Source organism: Schistocerca piceifrons, chromosome 1 (assembly GCF_021461385.2).
Source record: "Schistocerca piceifrons isolate TAMUIC-IGC-003096 chromosome 1, iqSchPice1.1, whole genome shotgun sequence".
NCBI lineage: Eukaryota > Metazoa > Arthropoda > Insecta > Orthoptera > Acrididae > Schistocerca > Schistocerca piceifrons.
Genome location: NC_060138.1, coordinates 713,231,261 through 713,248,380, shown reverse-complemented (window position 1 = coordinate 713,248,380; position 17,120 = coordinate 713,231,261). Strand labels below are relative to the sequence as shown.

Below are 17,120 nucleotides of genomic sequence, written 5' to 3'. Positions count from 1 at the left end.
ACCAACGGTCTTCTGGAGGTGCATGGACAACATATTTGTAGTATGGCTTCACAAGGAGCATGAATTACATCAATTTCTGGAGCATCCGAATTTCAACAATCTAGTATTAAATTTGCTATGGAAATACAAAAGATGGCTGCACCTCTTTTTGGAAGTTTTCATTCGTCGTGAAGTTGAAGGTGCATTGGGACATGATGTATGAATCTACATTTACATCAAAGTAGTTGCCATCACCCTTCAAAAACAAAAGGTGTCCTTAAGCCCTTAGTGAACAGGGCACACTGTATATCCAAGACAATAACAATTTGTATGGGGAGCTCATCATACACCTTAAGACCATTTTTAAAGTGAATGGATAATCCCAGCAACACATCTGGAGAGAATTCTATGCGATCTGGAAGACAAAACTAATATCTCCAGATCAAGAGCATTCTCATCTTGTGTGGGCACTCTTTCCTCTAAGACAAGCCGTATTCTCAAAACCACGGTGTTAAGACAATCTTCTGGTCATTGGTGAAAATCGCAGTATTACTCAGTTCTGTGAAAGATGATTTATTGCTTCGTAACACAGTTGTTTATCACAAACATTGCAGAAATTGTGATAAATCAGATACAGGTTAGTCAACATGCACCATTCATGAGAGGTGCGTGGAACACTGAAGATACACATGCTTACTACAGCCAGACAAGTCAGCTGTGGCAGAGCATTGTATAGATATGGGACATTTGATGAACTACAGTGACAGGGAAGATTTTAACCTCCACCTCTTCCTTTTGGGATCCTATTTTAAAGAAAGCAATAGAAATTAGATTAACCGATAACTTAATAAACAGAGATAATGATTTTAATTTGGGTAAGGCATGGACTACAGATCTTGGTGTAATTAAATTACAGGAAAGTTGACCAGGTGTTGCCACCACTGATTATACATTGATAAGTGAATCAATATCTGAATGATTTCAGCACAGGTGGTGCATATGTTAAGAGCACCTCTTTGCCGCCAAATAGCATCTGTGACCCACATTCACATTACCACTGCGGTGGGGCATGTAAGGCTGTGCTTGGCACCTTGTCAGTCTTGCAATTTGCTCTGAGGATGGCCGGATGACATGCGCCCAAAATATTAGTTTAAAAGTAGTATTTACATGGCTGCATGCCCAAAATTTCATGAACTATTCATTGCATCCTAAGAAATTAAAAATGAGTATTCATAACAGTCAAGGACCAGTTGGAGGATATCTCGAAGATAATGTTTGAAACTTCTTTTTTCCTGGGTGAAAGAATGTGGGGCCTTAAAAATTGTAAAGCTCATCAACCTTTATACATACATACATAAGATGGAATCAATCACACAAACTCATTTGGTTTCTTTGGATCCGATTGTAATTCCATTTTATATGTGTGCATTAAGGTGGCCCATAGCTATAGCTAACATTCTGAAAGGTAAAATGTTGCTTTCTATCCTTAATCCTACCAGAGTAAAAAAAATAATTCACAAAAAATTCTGCCCAACTGGACCACGGCTACGTGACACCAAAACAAATTCAAGTAGGAAAATAGTAAATGCATCAATTATTTCTCCTCAAAACTGATACTCTCTTTCCTATCTCTGCCATTTATTTTTTATTCTCATACAAATTTACAGAAACATCAAAGACACAGCACCACCTTTTAAACATTCTCCACCCAAATTTTCCAAATAATATTTCCCAATATTACTCAACAAATATACATGATTTGAGCAAAGACATACTGATCGTTATTTCACCCTAAGAATGGCTTTGGCCTTAGTTAGGTATTTGTTACCCTCGCCAGCATTGATATGTTTAATAAACTGTTTCTAACTAATCCTTTTTGAGAACTTTATTGTAAACTTTGAAGAATGAATTCTCTTTCTGCAAAGAAATATTATCCAATATATTTTTAATTTCGCTTTTGTGAGCAGGAGCATTCATTCGTGCTGAAAGGGCTTCTTCAGGAAAGTTGGTAACAGAGAATCTCCTGAAAAAAGTACAGGCACTAAGAGTAACAAAAGACGGAAATGTGATGTGTGGAGGAAGAAAAACCTCTTTAATGCATATTGTACCCTTTCAGGTGATTTATCTTCTTCAACCTCTTGTTCAGCTTTGTCTGCCTAGAGCATAACTTGCGCCACATTTGCCTTAATCACTGCTGGAATATCAGGGTGTATACATGGACAAAAAATTTACCATGTAAAAATACATTTGTTCCAACTGTAAGAACATCAATCCTTTGAATGGTAAAGGTTTCATACACCAGCGAGAACTTCCCAGCACGTTTTGGAAAGATCTTTGATGTGCAACAGCATGTACACTGCATATTTTCATATTACGACGCACCCCATACTTTCATATTACAAAAGTATAAATCTGAATTCTACCAAACACAGCACATTAGTTTCCAAAGCACTGAAATAGAGATTGCAATGCACTATTGTATGCCAGTCATAGCTCATGTCACGTGATGTCATCAGCCAATGACACCAGATATTCAGAGCATGGGACACGTGATGTAGTCAGCCAATAGCAACATCACTCTTCAGCAGCACAAATGCACAAACACGGAAAGTAAATGGTTTAAATTGATGTACATAGTGTAGCTACAAGAATAGCTAAGCCTTCATATATATATTTGTCTATTTAATGTGTGTTACACTTTAAGATACACCACACAAATGTGCCAGCAAAATTTTAAACGATGACAATGACTGGTCTTTTGGGCTCGAAATTATTCATAGTGGCTGGTCCTGAAAGTGTTACTTTTTAAATGAGAGTCAAACGCCTTGTAATTTAAGAAATGCATTGCACATTCTCACACATAACATAGTTCATCTTGTGTAACAGAAAATTTCCTTTAAACATAATAACGCTTTTTGAAGAACCATTTGCAATATTTTCCCGTGAACTCTGGGTGTAGACATGTGTTCGTTTCAGCAACTGCCAGATAGCACCAGAAAACAAGTGAACAAGTGTTACTGCACGTGGGCAGCTATGATGATGTAGGAAGCCTGTATGTTCATACACATGTAGCATTAAGAGAACTTATATGACGTCATACGAGAAATAGGATATCAAAGGATACTACAAGAACATAGGAATGCATAATTCGGCTTAAAGAACAAATTCGTATGTCCTGATTGACAATGAAGTAAGCCCCAACCTGATATTAAGCTTCTCAGTGCAGTTTTCAGGATATAACTTTTCTTGGTGTACCAGTACTGTAGTGCCCTATGTTTGATTCTTTATTATGGCATAATGCCCTAAGTTCTAGAAGATGAAAATGTGCATCTAAATTCAGTGAACAGTTTAAACTGACCACTACTGTGGGATGAAAACACTTCATTTCTTATAAACTGACAGCATCTGCAGAAAAGATTAATAAAAGGCACATTTATTTAGCAAACTGACAAAAATAACTTCATTTGTGCAAGGCAATTAATGCTTGACTGCCAAAAATGTGAAAATAAAGTAGAAAATTTAGGCTAATAACAGCCTCCCATAATTATGTGAATATATTTTAATTCACAGTTGATAGCTCCCAGCTACAGAAATCAGTTTTGCTTTTATATGACATGTGAACTTTAAGCAAAGAAGAAACAGGACATCAGGAAACAGCAAAATCACTAAACATAAACATGCGTCACTATTCCCCTCCCCACTAAAACCCAGAATGCTCTGCGGATGCATGAATCTGGCAAACTGGCCACACCAGAAAATTTTTTCTGTGTAGCATGACTGCTTCTTGCTACTGATGCAGTCACATTTTCAGCAGCCAGAAGTGAGAGAAGGCACTGCTCCTACACAACTGAACTGCATATGCACATCAGCCTGCTGGCAACTGCTCAGAATGAACTTTATGTAAACAGTTGTGATGTAATGCTTATCAGTAGCAGTTTGCTTTTGTGAAGTATTCCTTAGACTTCGTACTAAAGTCTTTGACACATTTTGCTGTTCTTACCAGTCAACATTACAAAAAAAATTAACTGAAGACTAAAACAATGATGAATTCCCAGAATTCTTAAGATTACTGGGTTTTTCCGAGTTTTTTCCTGGACAAAAAATTTCCGGGTTTATCCCAGATTTCCCAGTTGCCCACAGCATGTACACTCTGATTAACATCAAATAAGGATAGAGTCAGACTGAAGAATTACACACAAGATGCAGTTTGAAAAATCTCTTCATAGCAACCTAAGTGATAGGCACAGCAGTATTATGATAATCAGATGACCCACAAATATGAAAGCACAATATGGTGCTTTAATGATGAGAAGTCAGGCTTGTATGTACATTCGAACAAGAAATATACATATATTGTTAAAGAGCCGTTCTCCTCAAGTTAACTGAATTTTATATCAATTATTGATCTTGAGATAGGTACGTATTCAATGTGAAAACGCTTTGCCACCCACTTACACTGACTTCCGTTCCTGGTATAAGTAACCTGCCAGTAACCAGAGAAAGTACTCTTGTTTTGGTGTTGGTTCAGAGTGGAAAGGCTGTATTCAAGAAATCCAAGGACACCTATTTTACTTGACAATCCTACAGTCATCCAAATATTTTTGAAAATATATTAACTGAATTGTGAATTCTTTTAGCATCAGCTATATGAACAGTATAGCTACTGAATACAGCTGATGCTGAAAGAATTAACAATTCAATGAATGTATTTCGAAAATTCCATGAACTTCGAAGTGGATGAATTTTTTTTTCTTTACTTCTGTACAGGAACCATTTCCTCACCTAAGTTGCTGTCTGTAGTACTAGAATGAAGCTTTTGAATTTAGTCAGTCACACTCCATTTCCCTACTATATGTGAAATGGCCTTTGCTTGCTCTCTGTCTTAAGATATCACAATTCTAGGGACTCCCAGCAATGGCCTCTTGCCATGGAAAGTTACTTCTTGTATCTATTAAACCTTTGAACGCCAGTGGATGTTGAGAGCAGCTTTCCATTGTATTGAAACAGAATTTTCGCTAAACTTTTCAATCTTCATTGTGATTCAATTTTTTTTATCTACATCACTAAAGGCCACTTAGCCTTATTGTCATGGAAATTTTTAATCCCTTTTTCCACTGTTCCAAAGGACCAGAACAAGCTTGTCAATGAAACATTCACCATCTGCACAAAGAGCACAATAGAGTGAGTAATTTTTCAAAGGCACAATCGTTTTTTCCAACAAGAATTGTAATCTTTTCGCCAAAAAAACAAGCGCTTTTTGAGTGACCAATATTGCACTTCTATTTGTGTAAGCTTTATGACTAAGTGTAAAAGAAAATCCTTAAAACTTAAGAAGGCAGTTTTGGCCCTAATGATCTGAATGCAAGTGCTGTCAACAAGATGTAAAAATGAGTTCTTGGTGTTTGTGATAAACTATCAGAATAAGCTAGATCCAGGGCGAGCCCATCACTGAAGTCCTGTGCAACAGCCACACAAATGGTTTGAAACAACTATTTAAAACCAATCAATGAAAGACAACATGACTGCTGTTTATGAAGTAAATAAACCAAGTATGTAACACTATAGATACATAAATTTTTACTAATGAAATTTATGAAGTGGTTATAGTGTAAGTCTAATAATAACAATGCAAGTAACAATCTGGTAGAACGGTTTGCACTTTAAATATTATGCATTTTCTCATGTCTTCGCAACAGCAAATCACGTACTCTAGCAAAGTTCATTAAGTTAACAGAAAACAAACAAAATCCATTACTAGTGTGTTCAAGTGATTGCATATAGATTCAATAAAACAGGAATTATCTAAAGAATACCATTTGGAGTGAAAATTTCAGTTCTTCTTAGACACAACTTATTTTGCAGTTTTGAGCTTAATTTTGCACAGATCTTTATTTTGCTGAGTGGAGAAAACTGGGGGAGGGGGTTGAACTCATAGGAAATTGAAAAATTAGGATGATCCTGATGTATGTGTTTCATATTACCACTGAACAGTGATTACCAGTTTTCCACAGTAGGTCAACTGCAAGCGGCATGTATGAAGTCTAAAAAGTTACTGCATTTCTGTAACAATTCAGGTCTGTCTTTTACTATACTCAGTGAAACTATTAGAGAATGATGAGTATCAACCTCCCTTTTCATAATATTGTTACATTCCATCTTCTATTTTCCATATAGCAGAGATGCGCAACAAAAAGACTGTCCCATATAAGCTTTCAGCCAACAAGGGCTTCGTTGAAAACAGAAAACACACACACACACACACACACACACACACACACACACACACACACAGTCTCTGGCAGCTGAAACCACACTCAACAGCTGCCACAGACCGCAGGTGTGTGTGTGTGTGTGTGTGTGTGTGTGTGTGTGTGTGTGTGTGTGTGTGTGTGTGTGTGTGTGCAACAAAAGCCTTATTGGTCGAAAGCTTATTTGTGACAGTATTTGTTGTGCCTATCTGTGACTCAGCATCTCTGTTATAAGGTAAGTAGCAACTTTTCTTGAAATTACTTTATTCACTGAAGTATAGTGCTGTCAATCTGTAGCTATTTTCTACTGACAGCTTACTAATTATTTACTCTCAGTTCCTCTGGGCATAAGGAGACAGTTTCCACCAAAGTGCGAAATATGGGGATCAAAAACAACTCATGAGGATATGTTCTCTGATGATTGTATTTTTGTCCATTTAACATCCACATAGTTTCCCATTGGGTTGTTATGAGAGGTATTCTGCACTTCAGAGATCACATTCACTTTAAATATTATCAACTGTTTGTATCTGTGCAAATCATCACACACTCAATGCTAGTGTCCAAATATATGAAAAGAATTTCTAAAAAAATAAAGGATGGGGGTTAATCTTTCAGATTCAAGAGCAGCAGGTTCCATATTGTAAAACTTGCAGTCTGTACATTGTTAATTAGAAATTCGCTGTAATCTGGCTAAGTTTCCATTCATCTTCAAGGTCAATGAGTAAATAGGTAACAATTTGCACACTGAAAAGCGAATCTTAGACCTTCTGTCATTGACAAAATACATTTACTTTATTTCAGATGACACAGTAAAATTAAAAAATGGAGACTATGAGAAAACTTGCTAACAATAAGTTTTGTTAATTCAACAAAATTTGTGAAAGTTCTAATACAACTGTTTCTGGCTGATTTAAACATTTTTGTATTTATACAGTACGAACATAGGCTTGCTTATTAAATTACACTGTTCTACAAAAAAACCTTTTTTTCTATTTCTGATAAAAAATATTGTGATCCTAATTGTATTTTGAGTGCTGAATTGAAAACTGTTCTTGGTTTTCTTCTGTCAGGGATAGTTTATGAGTAATCACAATTTTATTTCTCTTTTCAGTTTCTGATATAGTGCAGCAAACGTGAGGTGAAATTCAACAAACAAATGCACATCTTTATGATGTTATAAGTTCATCACATTAATGGAGGGTGGGATCTAACATATAACACAGTAACCTTTGTGTATACACTTTGAAGCGTTTATTTGACATGAGAAATTACAGAAAATTGACAAACAATGAGCCACTGCCTTGTAATTCCCATCACTTTTTTCTCTTGTATTGTGAATCTTTCTTCTATCGAATGATATTCCAGCAATAATCTGCTAACATAGAAGATACCCACTTCCCTTCATAGCGCCTTTCTATGGTAGAAACGTCTTTATGGAATCTTTCCCCATGTTCATCCGATACGTCACTACAACTCTCTGTGAAGTAGTCCAGATGAGAGTCCATCATATGTACCTTCAAAGACATATTCCACCCCAAATCCTGATATGCTTTGATCATATCCTTCACCATTGCTTTGTAGTTAGTAGCTCTTCTTCTTCTGAGGAAGTTTTCCGACACCATCTTGAAACAGTCCCATGCGGTTTTTTCTTTATCAGTTAAACATGCTTAAAAATTTGGATCTTTCTGCAGCTCCCTGATTTGTGGGCCCACAAATACACCTTCCTTCATTTCTGCAGCTGAAAGACGGGGGAATTTGGTAGCTAGATATGCAAACCCACAGCCTGTTGGATCCATGGCCTTCACGAACTGTTTCATCAGACTAAGTTTGATGTGAAGCGGTGGAAGTAGTATATATTCAGGAGCTACCAGATTTCCACGTTGTACATTCTTTTCACCAACTTTCCATCTTCACCTAGGCCATTTCTTTTTCACGTAGTGAGAATTTTGGTCTCGACTATCCCACTCGCAAAGAAAACAGGCATACTCTGTGTAGCCTTGTTGCATTCCCAGCACCATAGCAATTACCTTGAAATCTGCACGTTTTCCATTTGTGTTCATTGTATTTTAATGAATTTAGCATCTTTTGTACGAATTCGTAATTCTCTTTTGTCAAACTAGCGTAAGCTACTGGAACAGAGGGTATTTTATTTCCGTTATGGAGCAAAACACCCTTCAGAATTGTTTTCGATGCATCTATGAAAAGTCTCCACTCCTGTGAAATATAAGTGAAGTTCAGCACTTTCATCAGGCCAGCAACGTCATTGCAAAATGTCAGTGCTTCATCAGTTAAAAAATAAGAAATAAAAACATGTTCTCCGTGCCTGAACACACTGATTTTAGTACTTTGGTGCAGTAGGTTATACTCTTGTAATCTTGAACCAAACAACTGCGCCTTTTGTTTACTTAGTCCTAGATCACGTACTAAATCATTTAAATCTGCCTGTGTTAACCAATATGGTGATGACTCACTTGTGCAGTGATATAAAGAATCATCATCTCTGATTTCTTCAGTACTACTTATTTCACTGTCACTCGGAATTTGACCTCGAGCTCTTGAAGGTACTGGAAGGTTGTCGGAATGCTGCAGTGGCATTCTCGCTGAAGGCAGATCTGTGTAAACAATGTGCCTCTTCGACTTTTTGTTTGTAAAACCTTGAATTTTTGTTAGACAGAAATAACAATCAGTAACATGGTCCTTAGGCTCCCTCCACACCAAGGGAACATCAAACAACGCCACATTCTCTTTACCTTTCCACCACTCAATTAGTTTGCAGTAACATGTAGCACAACAGAAATGTGGTGCCCATTCTTTATCTTGGTCTCCTACCTCTACTCCAAAGTAATGTTTGTATGCTTTCATTATGACTGAAGAAATTTTCTTCCTATTTCTGGCAAAAGTGAACTTCCCACAGATGTAGCAGAAGTTGTCCGGCTTATATCGACATCCACGACGTGGCATTTCTGCAAATTTAAAAATACCACTTTGGTAATACACCTGTATTAAATTAATAGCAAGGAACTAGAGGAACGCTGATGTGTAAAAACAAGCAGTCGTTTTACCTTCAGCACCAGGCTCAATCAGTTTACACACAGGAACTAAAAAATTCAACCGTGCTCGGAAATATGACAGACCGTTACTTGTCAGCCAAAACACCCACTCGTTAAGACTGACACAAACTGCGGCGAACACCACTGTCGTAAACTCGATGCAGCTGCCCCTAGGAGGCGTGAAGCTTTACTGCCGAGGCAGCGACCGGCTGTCGCCGTTCGAGTTAATGAGATGTTTCAGGTGACCTTAATGACATAGGTGTGGCGGGGGATAACCTAATGATGTCTGATTCTTCCCACCTGCTGTTGCGCAAGAAATTATCACGTTCTATCACTACTGGATGCGGCAACATACCCGTATTTCTCTATAACGTCTCTCTGTTTGCCATGAATTGTGAATATACATATATATACATATTACATAAAAAGTATCCCTGACAACGATATTTTGTTTACATATTTGAATTTCCCACGGTAAAATGGTCTAGAAGCACATACTTTAATATCAGAAATAGAACCTATGTCGAACAGTGTTATCAATGTGACCAGTAACAGTACAAAAAACTGCGTTTTTGTGCAGCCAAAGAGAAAAAGATGACAGGATCAAGGCAGTGGGGAGTGGTGAGAAGCAAATGACTTCAAGTGAGTAGTTTTTTTTATACTATAGTATGATCAAAATGTTTTACATCTGAAAATAACCTCTGTAAGTAGGACATGCATAGTATTTACTTTATCAGACACCGCATGATAGCATCTCAGGTGTTACAGCCAACAAATGAAGGCATCAATGTTAACAGATACAGGCCACATGAAATCTATATTATAATGCAGTTCACTGCCTGGAAACTGTGTTACAATCCCAAGAGCAACAGATTTTCATTGGTGTACAGTATTATGTCAGTAATGTGTGTACAAGTGTTTTAGACGAATTTTGTGGGAAATCCATTAATGTCACAGTGCTGACCTCTTTTCTTTAACAATAACAAGATTAACCATTCGTTTCCAGGAATACCTATCAGCTGTAGACAAGAAAAGAACCGGGAGCCTCACCATTCTAACAGGCATTAAACAGTTTAAGGTGACCGATGTGGTGATGCTTTTCTCTAACATTCGAGGAGATTATGCGAACTCTGAAGGCAATACAGAAAACATTACGAGTAAAACATTTCAGAAACTTACCAAACAAGAGTTTGAGTTTAAATGCAGTAGGATAATTTACAAAACTGCCTGCAAGCTACAGTACATCATTATTCTGTGGCTTTAAAGCAGCCAGCTTTCTTTGGCAGATCATTCAATGCACTATTGTCAGTGCATAGCTTTTTGTATGCTTGTCAGGTGCAACATCTCAATATGGTATGGTTCACTTTGTCCCTCCATCCATGTAATCAGTTTCTTTATGTTGTGCAATATTTCCATGTGTAGTGATATCAACATCTATACTTTCTTCTTAAGTTGGATCATCCTCATCCTTGACTGCTTCACTACTCTTGTTTCAAACAGCATTGTAATGTCCTTGTCATCTAAGATCTCCGAAATCACTTCATTGTCGACAACCACCCAATGGTTCAAAGTCTAAGTTCGATACTGCACTGTAGAACATCACATGCAGACTGGATGTCACTGCTGTTGAAATCCATGTCGCTTCAGTATATATTCGTTGCATTTTCTTCAATGGAACACTTCTTTCAGCAACTCTGAATAGTGGCTGGAAATATGTGTTGCCACAGCGGGCCTACTGAATATGTAACACACTTAAGAATGTCCCCATTTCCTCCTCTGATTACTGTTGAAGTGAGCAGTTCATGGCAGTAATGAGCCTTAAATGATCATATGATGCCCCGATCTAGCAGCTGAGTTAATGCCATCATGTTTCTTTGGCAAAAACCGTGTTTTTCTTTTTCCATCTTCTGATTGCAATGCCTCAGAAGGTGGATGAGCCAGATAGTGATCAAGGATTAGTAGAGTTGCTTCTCTTAGCTTAAGAAACTGCCATTGCTTCCTCACTGACAGAACAAACTCTCCTTGAAACCAACTGGTGAAAATGTCCCATCATCCAAACATTACTTGTCTGCCTGTAAGTGAATTGTAATGACATGTTTACACGCAGGAAATATCTTGCACTTTTATCTTTACCTATACAAAGAGCTTTCAGCGCCAGATTAATTCGTGGCAAAGAGGGGGGTTATTCTACGTTTAATTTTCAAACCCATTGGACTTCCTGCTTCCTCCCCCTCCCCCTGAGAACTCCATTTGGAAGCAACTGGTGATAAGTGGCACATCATCACAATTATACACCTGACAGTCATTTAAATGTTCGTCTACCAGTACTTAGTGTAAAATTTCATGAAACTGAAGCAGATTCACTGATGCAAGACATTGCTTCTATGTCAATGGTCGTTTGGCGTATTCAATTTCCATAATGAAAACCAAATATCGGAAGCTATAAAATCTTTGTTTGCCATGTAAATCAAAGTGAAAATTTTCAGCTATGACATTATTAACTGTCTTGGAAAGTGACACCTTCACTTCTCTTTATTAAAAGTCATCTATAAAGGCATTCATCAAGTTCACTGTTTTTTCCTAGTTTAGCCCTTTCTCTGTCCATTCCGACATCACTTGCAATTGTGTTCACAAAACTAAGTTTATTCTCATCTTCATCCTTCCCCAGATTGTTCCTTCAGGCACACCACACTAGGTTGATAAACTTTCTTTAGTTTTACCACTTTTCACACTACCAATAATTTTTAGTTATCATTCACAGAATATACTTTCCATTTCTGTGAGAGTGTAACAAGCACTCAAAGGTAGACAATGAATGAATAATTTATAATCCACCTGATGGTTCTGCTCATTTTAATTAATGCCAAGCAACATAAACCAAACAGAGTAATTACAGCCATCTGGTTTCGTTACTGTCTAGAGAGCTTGGAGGTTGCAGCAGTGAATTATACTGCAGAAAGGTTACATGCAGACCAATAAGATTACTTTCAAGTTTATAAAATACATTGGGAGTGCAAAAATCATTCATAAATGATTTTTTTGTGGGTGGGGTATGGGGGGCTTACTTTATACCACATTACATCCGAATCAACAGTATGCCGATCTTCTGATGTACTTGCAATTTGTTGTCTCTCTACCACGGCCTGATGTGAAGTCTGTTTTTGTAAACGTATCCTTTCCTCTAAGCTGCTCTGCAACTGTTTCTTGTTGCACTGTCTCATCAGCACCCTACACTAGTTTTCAATTTTCACATTCCACAGTATTCATGACAGGTAAACATTTCAAATATCCATGAAATGGCTGACAGTAAAAAAAAATGTTTAATGGCATTACTTACTGGATTGTACTGGAGGGCAGTAACATATGCTTGTACTGCTTGTTCCATGTCACCTGCCGCCACAAGAGCAGCTGCCAAATTAATGTAACCATCAATAAAATCTGGTTTAAGACGAACAGCATGTCTGTAATTCTCCAGAGCTTCTTGCAACTGACCACGCTCTTTGTACACATTGCCCAGATTGCTGTATGCCTCGGCCAATAATGGATTCTGTTTAATAGCCAAGGTACTGAAGTGGGCTGATCTGTGAAAATGTGAAGACAGATTATTCTTGGCATTCTATCACAGCAGTGTCAATTAAAAATGTTACACGAATTTTCAAACGAAGAAGCTACATGTTATGATACAATATTTTGTATCATATCATACGATCTTCTTCCAATTTATTAAAACTAAATAAGTGATAGACATTTGTAAAAACATTCCACTCGTAGTAAAATCTGAAGGGCTTTTTCTGTGACACCCATCATATAATATGCTGTTACACATTGTATAACAGAATTCAGCACAGGATATACTCTCAGTTAACAAGACCACCATGCTCGGCAGAATAAATGTAATAACCCAATAATATTATGTGAATAGGAGGGGGAGAAAGGAAAGGAAAGAGGCTATTGATGTCAGCTGCATAGAGACTTGATGCAGAACCTGTGGTGATGAATGAAAAATGTGTGCTGGACTGGCATTCAAACCTGTTATCTCCTGCTTACTACGCAGTTGTGTTAACCACTGCCCACCCTGAGTACACTGTTTATCACAACTGGGTGGACTATCTTGGTCTTGCCTCCCAGGCAACCCACATTCCCACTATTCCACTCAGTGCCACCTTCCACATTCCCCATCCACGTCCTAGACACTCACTTATTTCCAGATCAGATACCCGCAGGAGGTCGGACATAAATATGCATTTGCGATGAAAGTGGTAGATTCCTTGGTCATCGAGGCAATCAAGTATATAAATGCATGCTATCTGTTCTTTCAAACATGTCCGAAAGAACAGACATCATGCATTCATAAATCCAATAATTGCCATTTCTGGAAGAAACTGTAAGTAATTTATATAAAATCCTGCATCTTCATGCAATAACAAATCTACTCTTGCACAATCTGCAGTAATTAAGGTAACAGATAGCTGGCTGCTTCTTTGTATAACAAGCAAACCTGTTTACTGTAGTTCTCTGTAACTTTCACATTCACAGTTGGACCTATATTTTATATTTCCATGTAATTTGGTCTCTTTTCTTTCTTTCTTTCTTTCCTTTACCCACAGTATCTGTAGCATGAAGTGTGCGCTTGGTGCAGTGTCGCCCCCCCCCCTCACTGTCATCATCAGATGTAAAATTCATTAGCTAAAAGTGGGGGGGGGGGGGGAGAGGGGAGAGAGAGAGAGAGAGAGAGAGAGAGAGAGAGAGAGAGAGAGAGAGAGAGAGAGAGAGAGAGAGAGGGGGGGGGGGGGGAAGGGGGGGGGGCACACACATTAATAAAACACAAAAGTCATGTATTACAAAAAGAATCCCAACATCATGTGCATGGAAAAGTATGAAATTGTTAAGGGCAAGCAAAGAGATCAGAAGACTAATTTCTTATGACTAAAAGTACAATTTTTGCTGTCTTAATTTAGATGATTAATTCGTGTAACACCTTAACTCTATAATTCAGATAGTAAAATTGAATCTATATGACAAACAGTTAAACGACAAACAACAAAATCATTTGAGGAATGTAAGGATTTACATTTCTAAGAACACGACCAAATAGTAAGCAATAGTGGACAGGTAACAAACACATTTTATGGTCATTTCCTGAATGTAACAAGAAAGAGTAATGTGGACAGTTCAAGACGTAAACCAAGAGAACACATACAAGACGCAATCCCCCACACATACAGCCAAATTCTAATTACTCCATGCTCTGCCAAATAATTTGTGTGTGTAATTAACCCTCCCAAAAGCAACTGCAACACGATTGATATCATCTTGCGTAAATCGCTAAAATAATAATCTTCATATATCCGCAGCTATTCAGCAGCGAGCGCGCGTGTACTTGCCCGCATGCATGGACGCAAAACATCACTATCAGATGGTATATTTCCAGATAGGCTGAAATATGCTGTATGTGTGGTAACATACAGTAATACTTACTATGGAAACCACCTCAGCTGTATTATTACACATTTATTGTGTTGTGGTTTAGTTTGTGGAGTGTCTTCAGATTGCAAAGTTGTTCTAAGGTCCAAACACAAATGTTCTAGTTGCCATATGTAACATTAAATACCAAACTCAAAGACAATTATAATAATCATTCTGCCGGATGCATGGCTGATGTATGGTGAACAGGCATGATAACATTAAGACTACCAACAAATCTTACTGTTCACCACCTCTTTGAAGATACTTGCAAAGTTTATGCATGCATGGATGATAAATCTATTCGTAAAGAAGGCAGTTTCAATCTGGATTTAGAAAGAATCTCTATAGAAGATGCAATTTATCAATTCAAGGATAAGGTTATACTATTACTAAAAGACAAAAACATTTTCCACTGCTATTTTTAGAACTTTTCAAACTATGTTGTAACAAATTTTTTCACACAAAAAAAAAAATTGTCAGTAGTGAATGAAATGAGTGATGTGTAAAAATTCTGGGACTTGCAGGGATCAAACTCCTGACCTTTGTATCTATAATCTGACACCCATAATTTTAATTCTGTTTCACAAAAAGAATGCATCATTACATTAAAAAAAACACAGGAAACTACATAACAATACAGTATACTCAGAGTGGGGAATAGTCAATTCAGGTATTCCACGAAGAATGATACTGGATCCATTCTTATCACACAAAGATTCTGCCATCATACATCCAGGCTGAAATAGTAATCCTTGTTGAAGATGAAAATAGTACAATCAAGCCTAATGAAGGAACTTTAAAACATTTCTCTGGAAACAGCAATTCTTACTGCACTATGCCTGACTGCACTGTTACAAATCATGCACAACGGAAAACTCAACAAGTTAAACAGAATATTCTACGATTCTTGGATATTTATATTGATAAGAACCTGCACTGGACTGTTTACAGACATAGTAAGGAAAAAAAACGTGCCATCCAGCAGCTCAACAGGGCAATTATTAAAATGCAGCAGATTTATTGCTCATAAAATGGCTATTGGAAATTAGTGTTGCCATAGAGCAACATTGTCTACTCAATTGTTGAATCAAGAAGGAATGTGTATTTGTAATGCACTTCGACTACCTTAATTTTTCTGACAACATTATCCTCTTTGTCTTTAGAGCAAGTAACAGTCAACAATGAATGGAATAACTGAATAGAGCATGTTTGGAAGTAGGTCTGAAATCAGCTCAACTAATATTCAAGGAGTTCACCAAAAGGAAAAGGAAAAAATGTAGCTACTGAATGTTGATTAGTGTTTCTGATTTGGGAAGTAGAAACAATTCTTTTTCTTGGTGTGTGAGGCGTAGGGGTGGCACAGGAGGGGAGTGCAGCAGGAGAGAGAGGAGAGCCTTTGGTGGATTAAACAGTGTTACAAAATGAAGTTGCCGAAGCACCTGAAGTTTACAGTCTGTGTGTGTTACTAGTTTTTACTTATGGCAATGAAACACAAACTTTTAATCTAAAAACCATTTGAAAATTGTGGGTTACTTAGTGAACAATGGAAAAGTAAGGTGTTGGAATACTGGGTGAGGTATGGAAACAAATACTGTAGATCACATTGGCATCAAAGACCAAATTTTGAGTGTAATGAGATGGAGGTGAAGGGGAAAGTAGACAATGAGTAGATGGTGATGTAGCAAGGAATTATTTCAACAGTATCATTACTCATGCACACTGCTGAGAGTTTTGTGATGTGTAGCTTTTATACAGACCATCTGTCCTCCACTTTTGTTGCTATATGCTTCTCAAAATGAAACACAAAAATGTGACTTATGATTCCAAATCAAACACTGGAAAATCCAGGCTGGAACGTAACAATATTAAAAAACGGACAGTTGCTACTCACAGATAGGCACAAACAAACGAACTCAAAGTGAGCTGTCAACCAACGAAGCCTTCGGAAACACACACACACACACACACACACACACACACACACACACACACACACACACACACACCTCTAGCTGGTGAATTACACCAACTAAATAATCTCAACTACAGAAAATAACTGGATGTAGTTAAATGTTTTGCATCCTCTGTTTTACAAAAATTACATTTTACAAAACAGGCATGTTATATACAGCTATTATGTACTACTACTAATGTGAATGCTGTCGTGTAATACAGTGGCACCTGTAATTCTAATTTGTAAGTGTACAATCAACTTTCTCAATTTTTGTTCTGCAGTGTTACACCAAAAATTTCACTGATTATTAATTACCCACACAGATGCCATAATCTGATGACTTATGACCTTGTACACCAACATTTATTTTCAGCTAACAACTTCAAAAGCAAGTCACAAAATACATTTTTAGTTCAGGCA

At 37.4% G+C, this 17,120-nt stretch overlaps 1 protein-coding gene across 1 annotated transcript in view; it reads right to left on the bottom strand.

The window, feature by feature from the left end:
- Positions 1-17,120, bottom strand: part of LOC124710894 (UDP-N-acetylglucosamine--peptide N-acetylglucosaminyltransferase 110 kDa subunit) — a 150,242-nt gene that overhangs the window by 103,541 nt on the left and 29,581 nt on the right. The window contains exon 4 of the mRNA XM_047240961.1: positions 12,618-12,861. Within this exon, the coding sequence (XP_047096917.1) occupies positions 12,618-12,861 (244 nt within the window). The remainder of the gene's footprint in view (positions 1-12,617; positions 12,862-17,120) is intronic.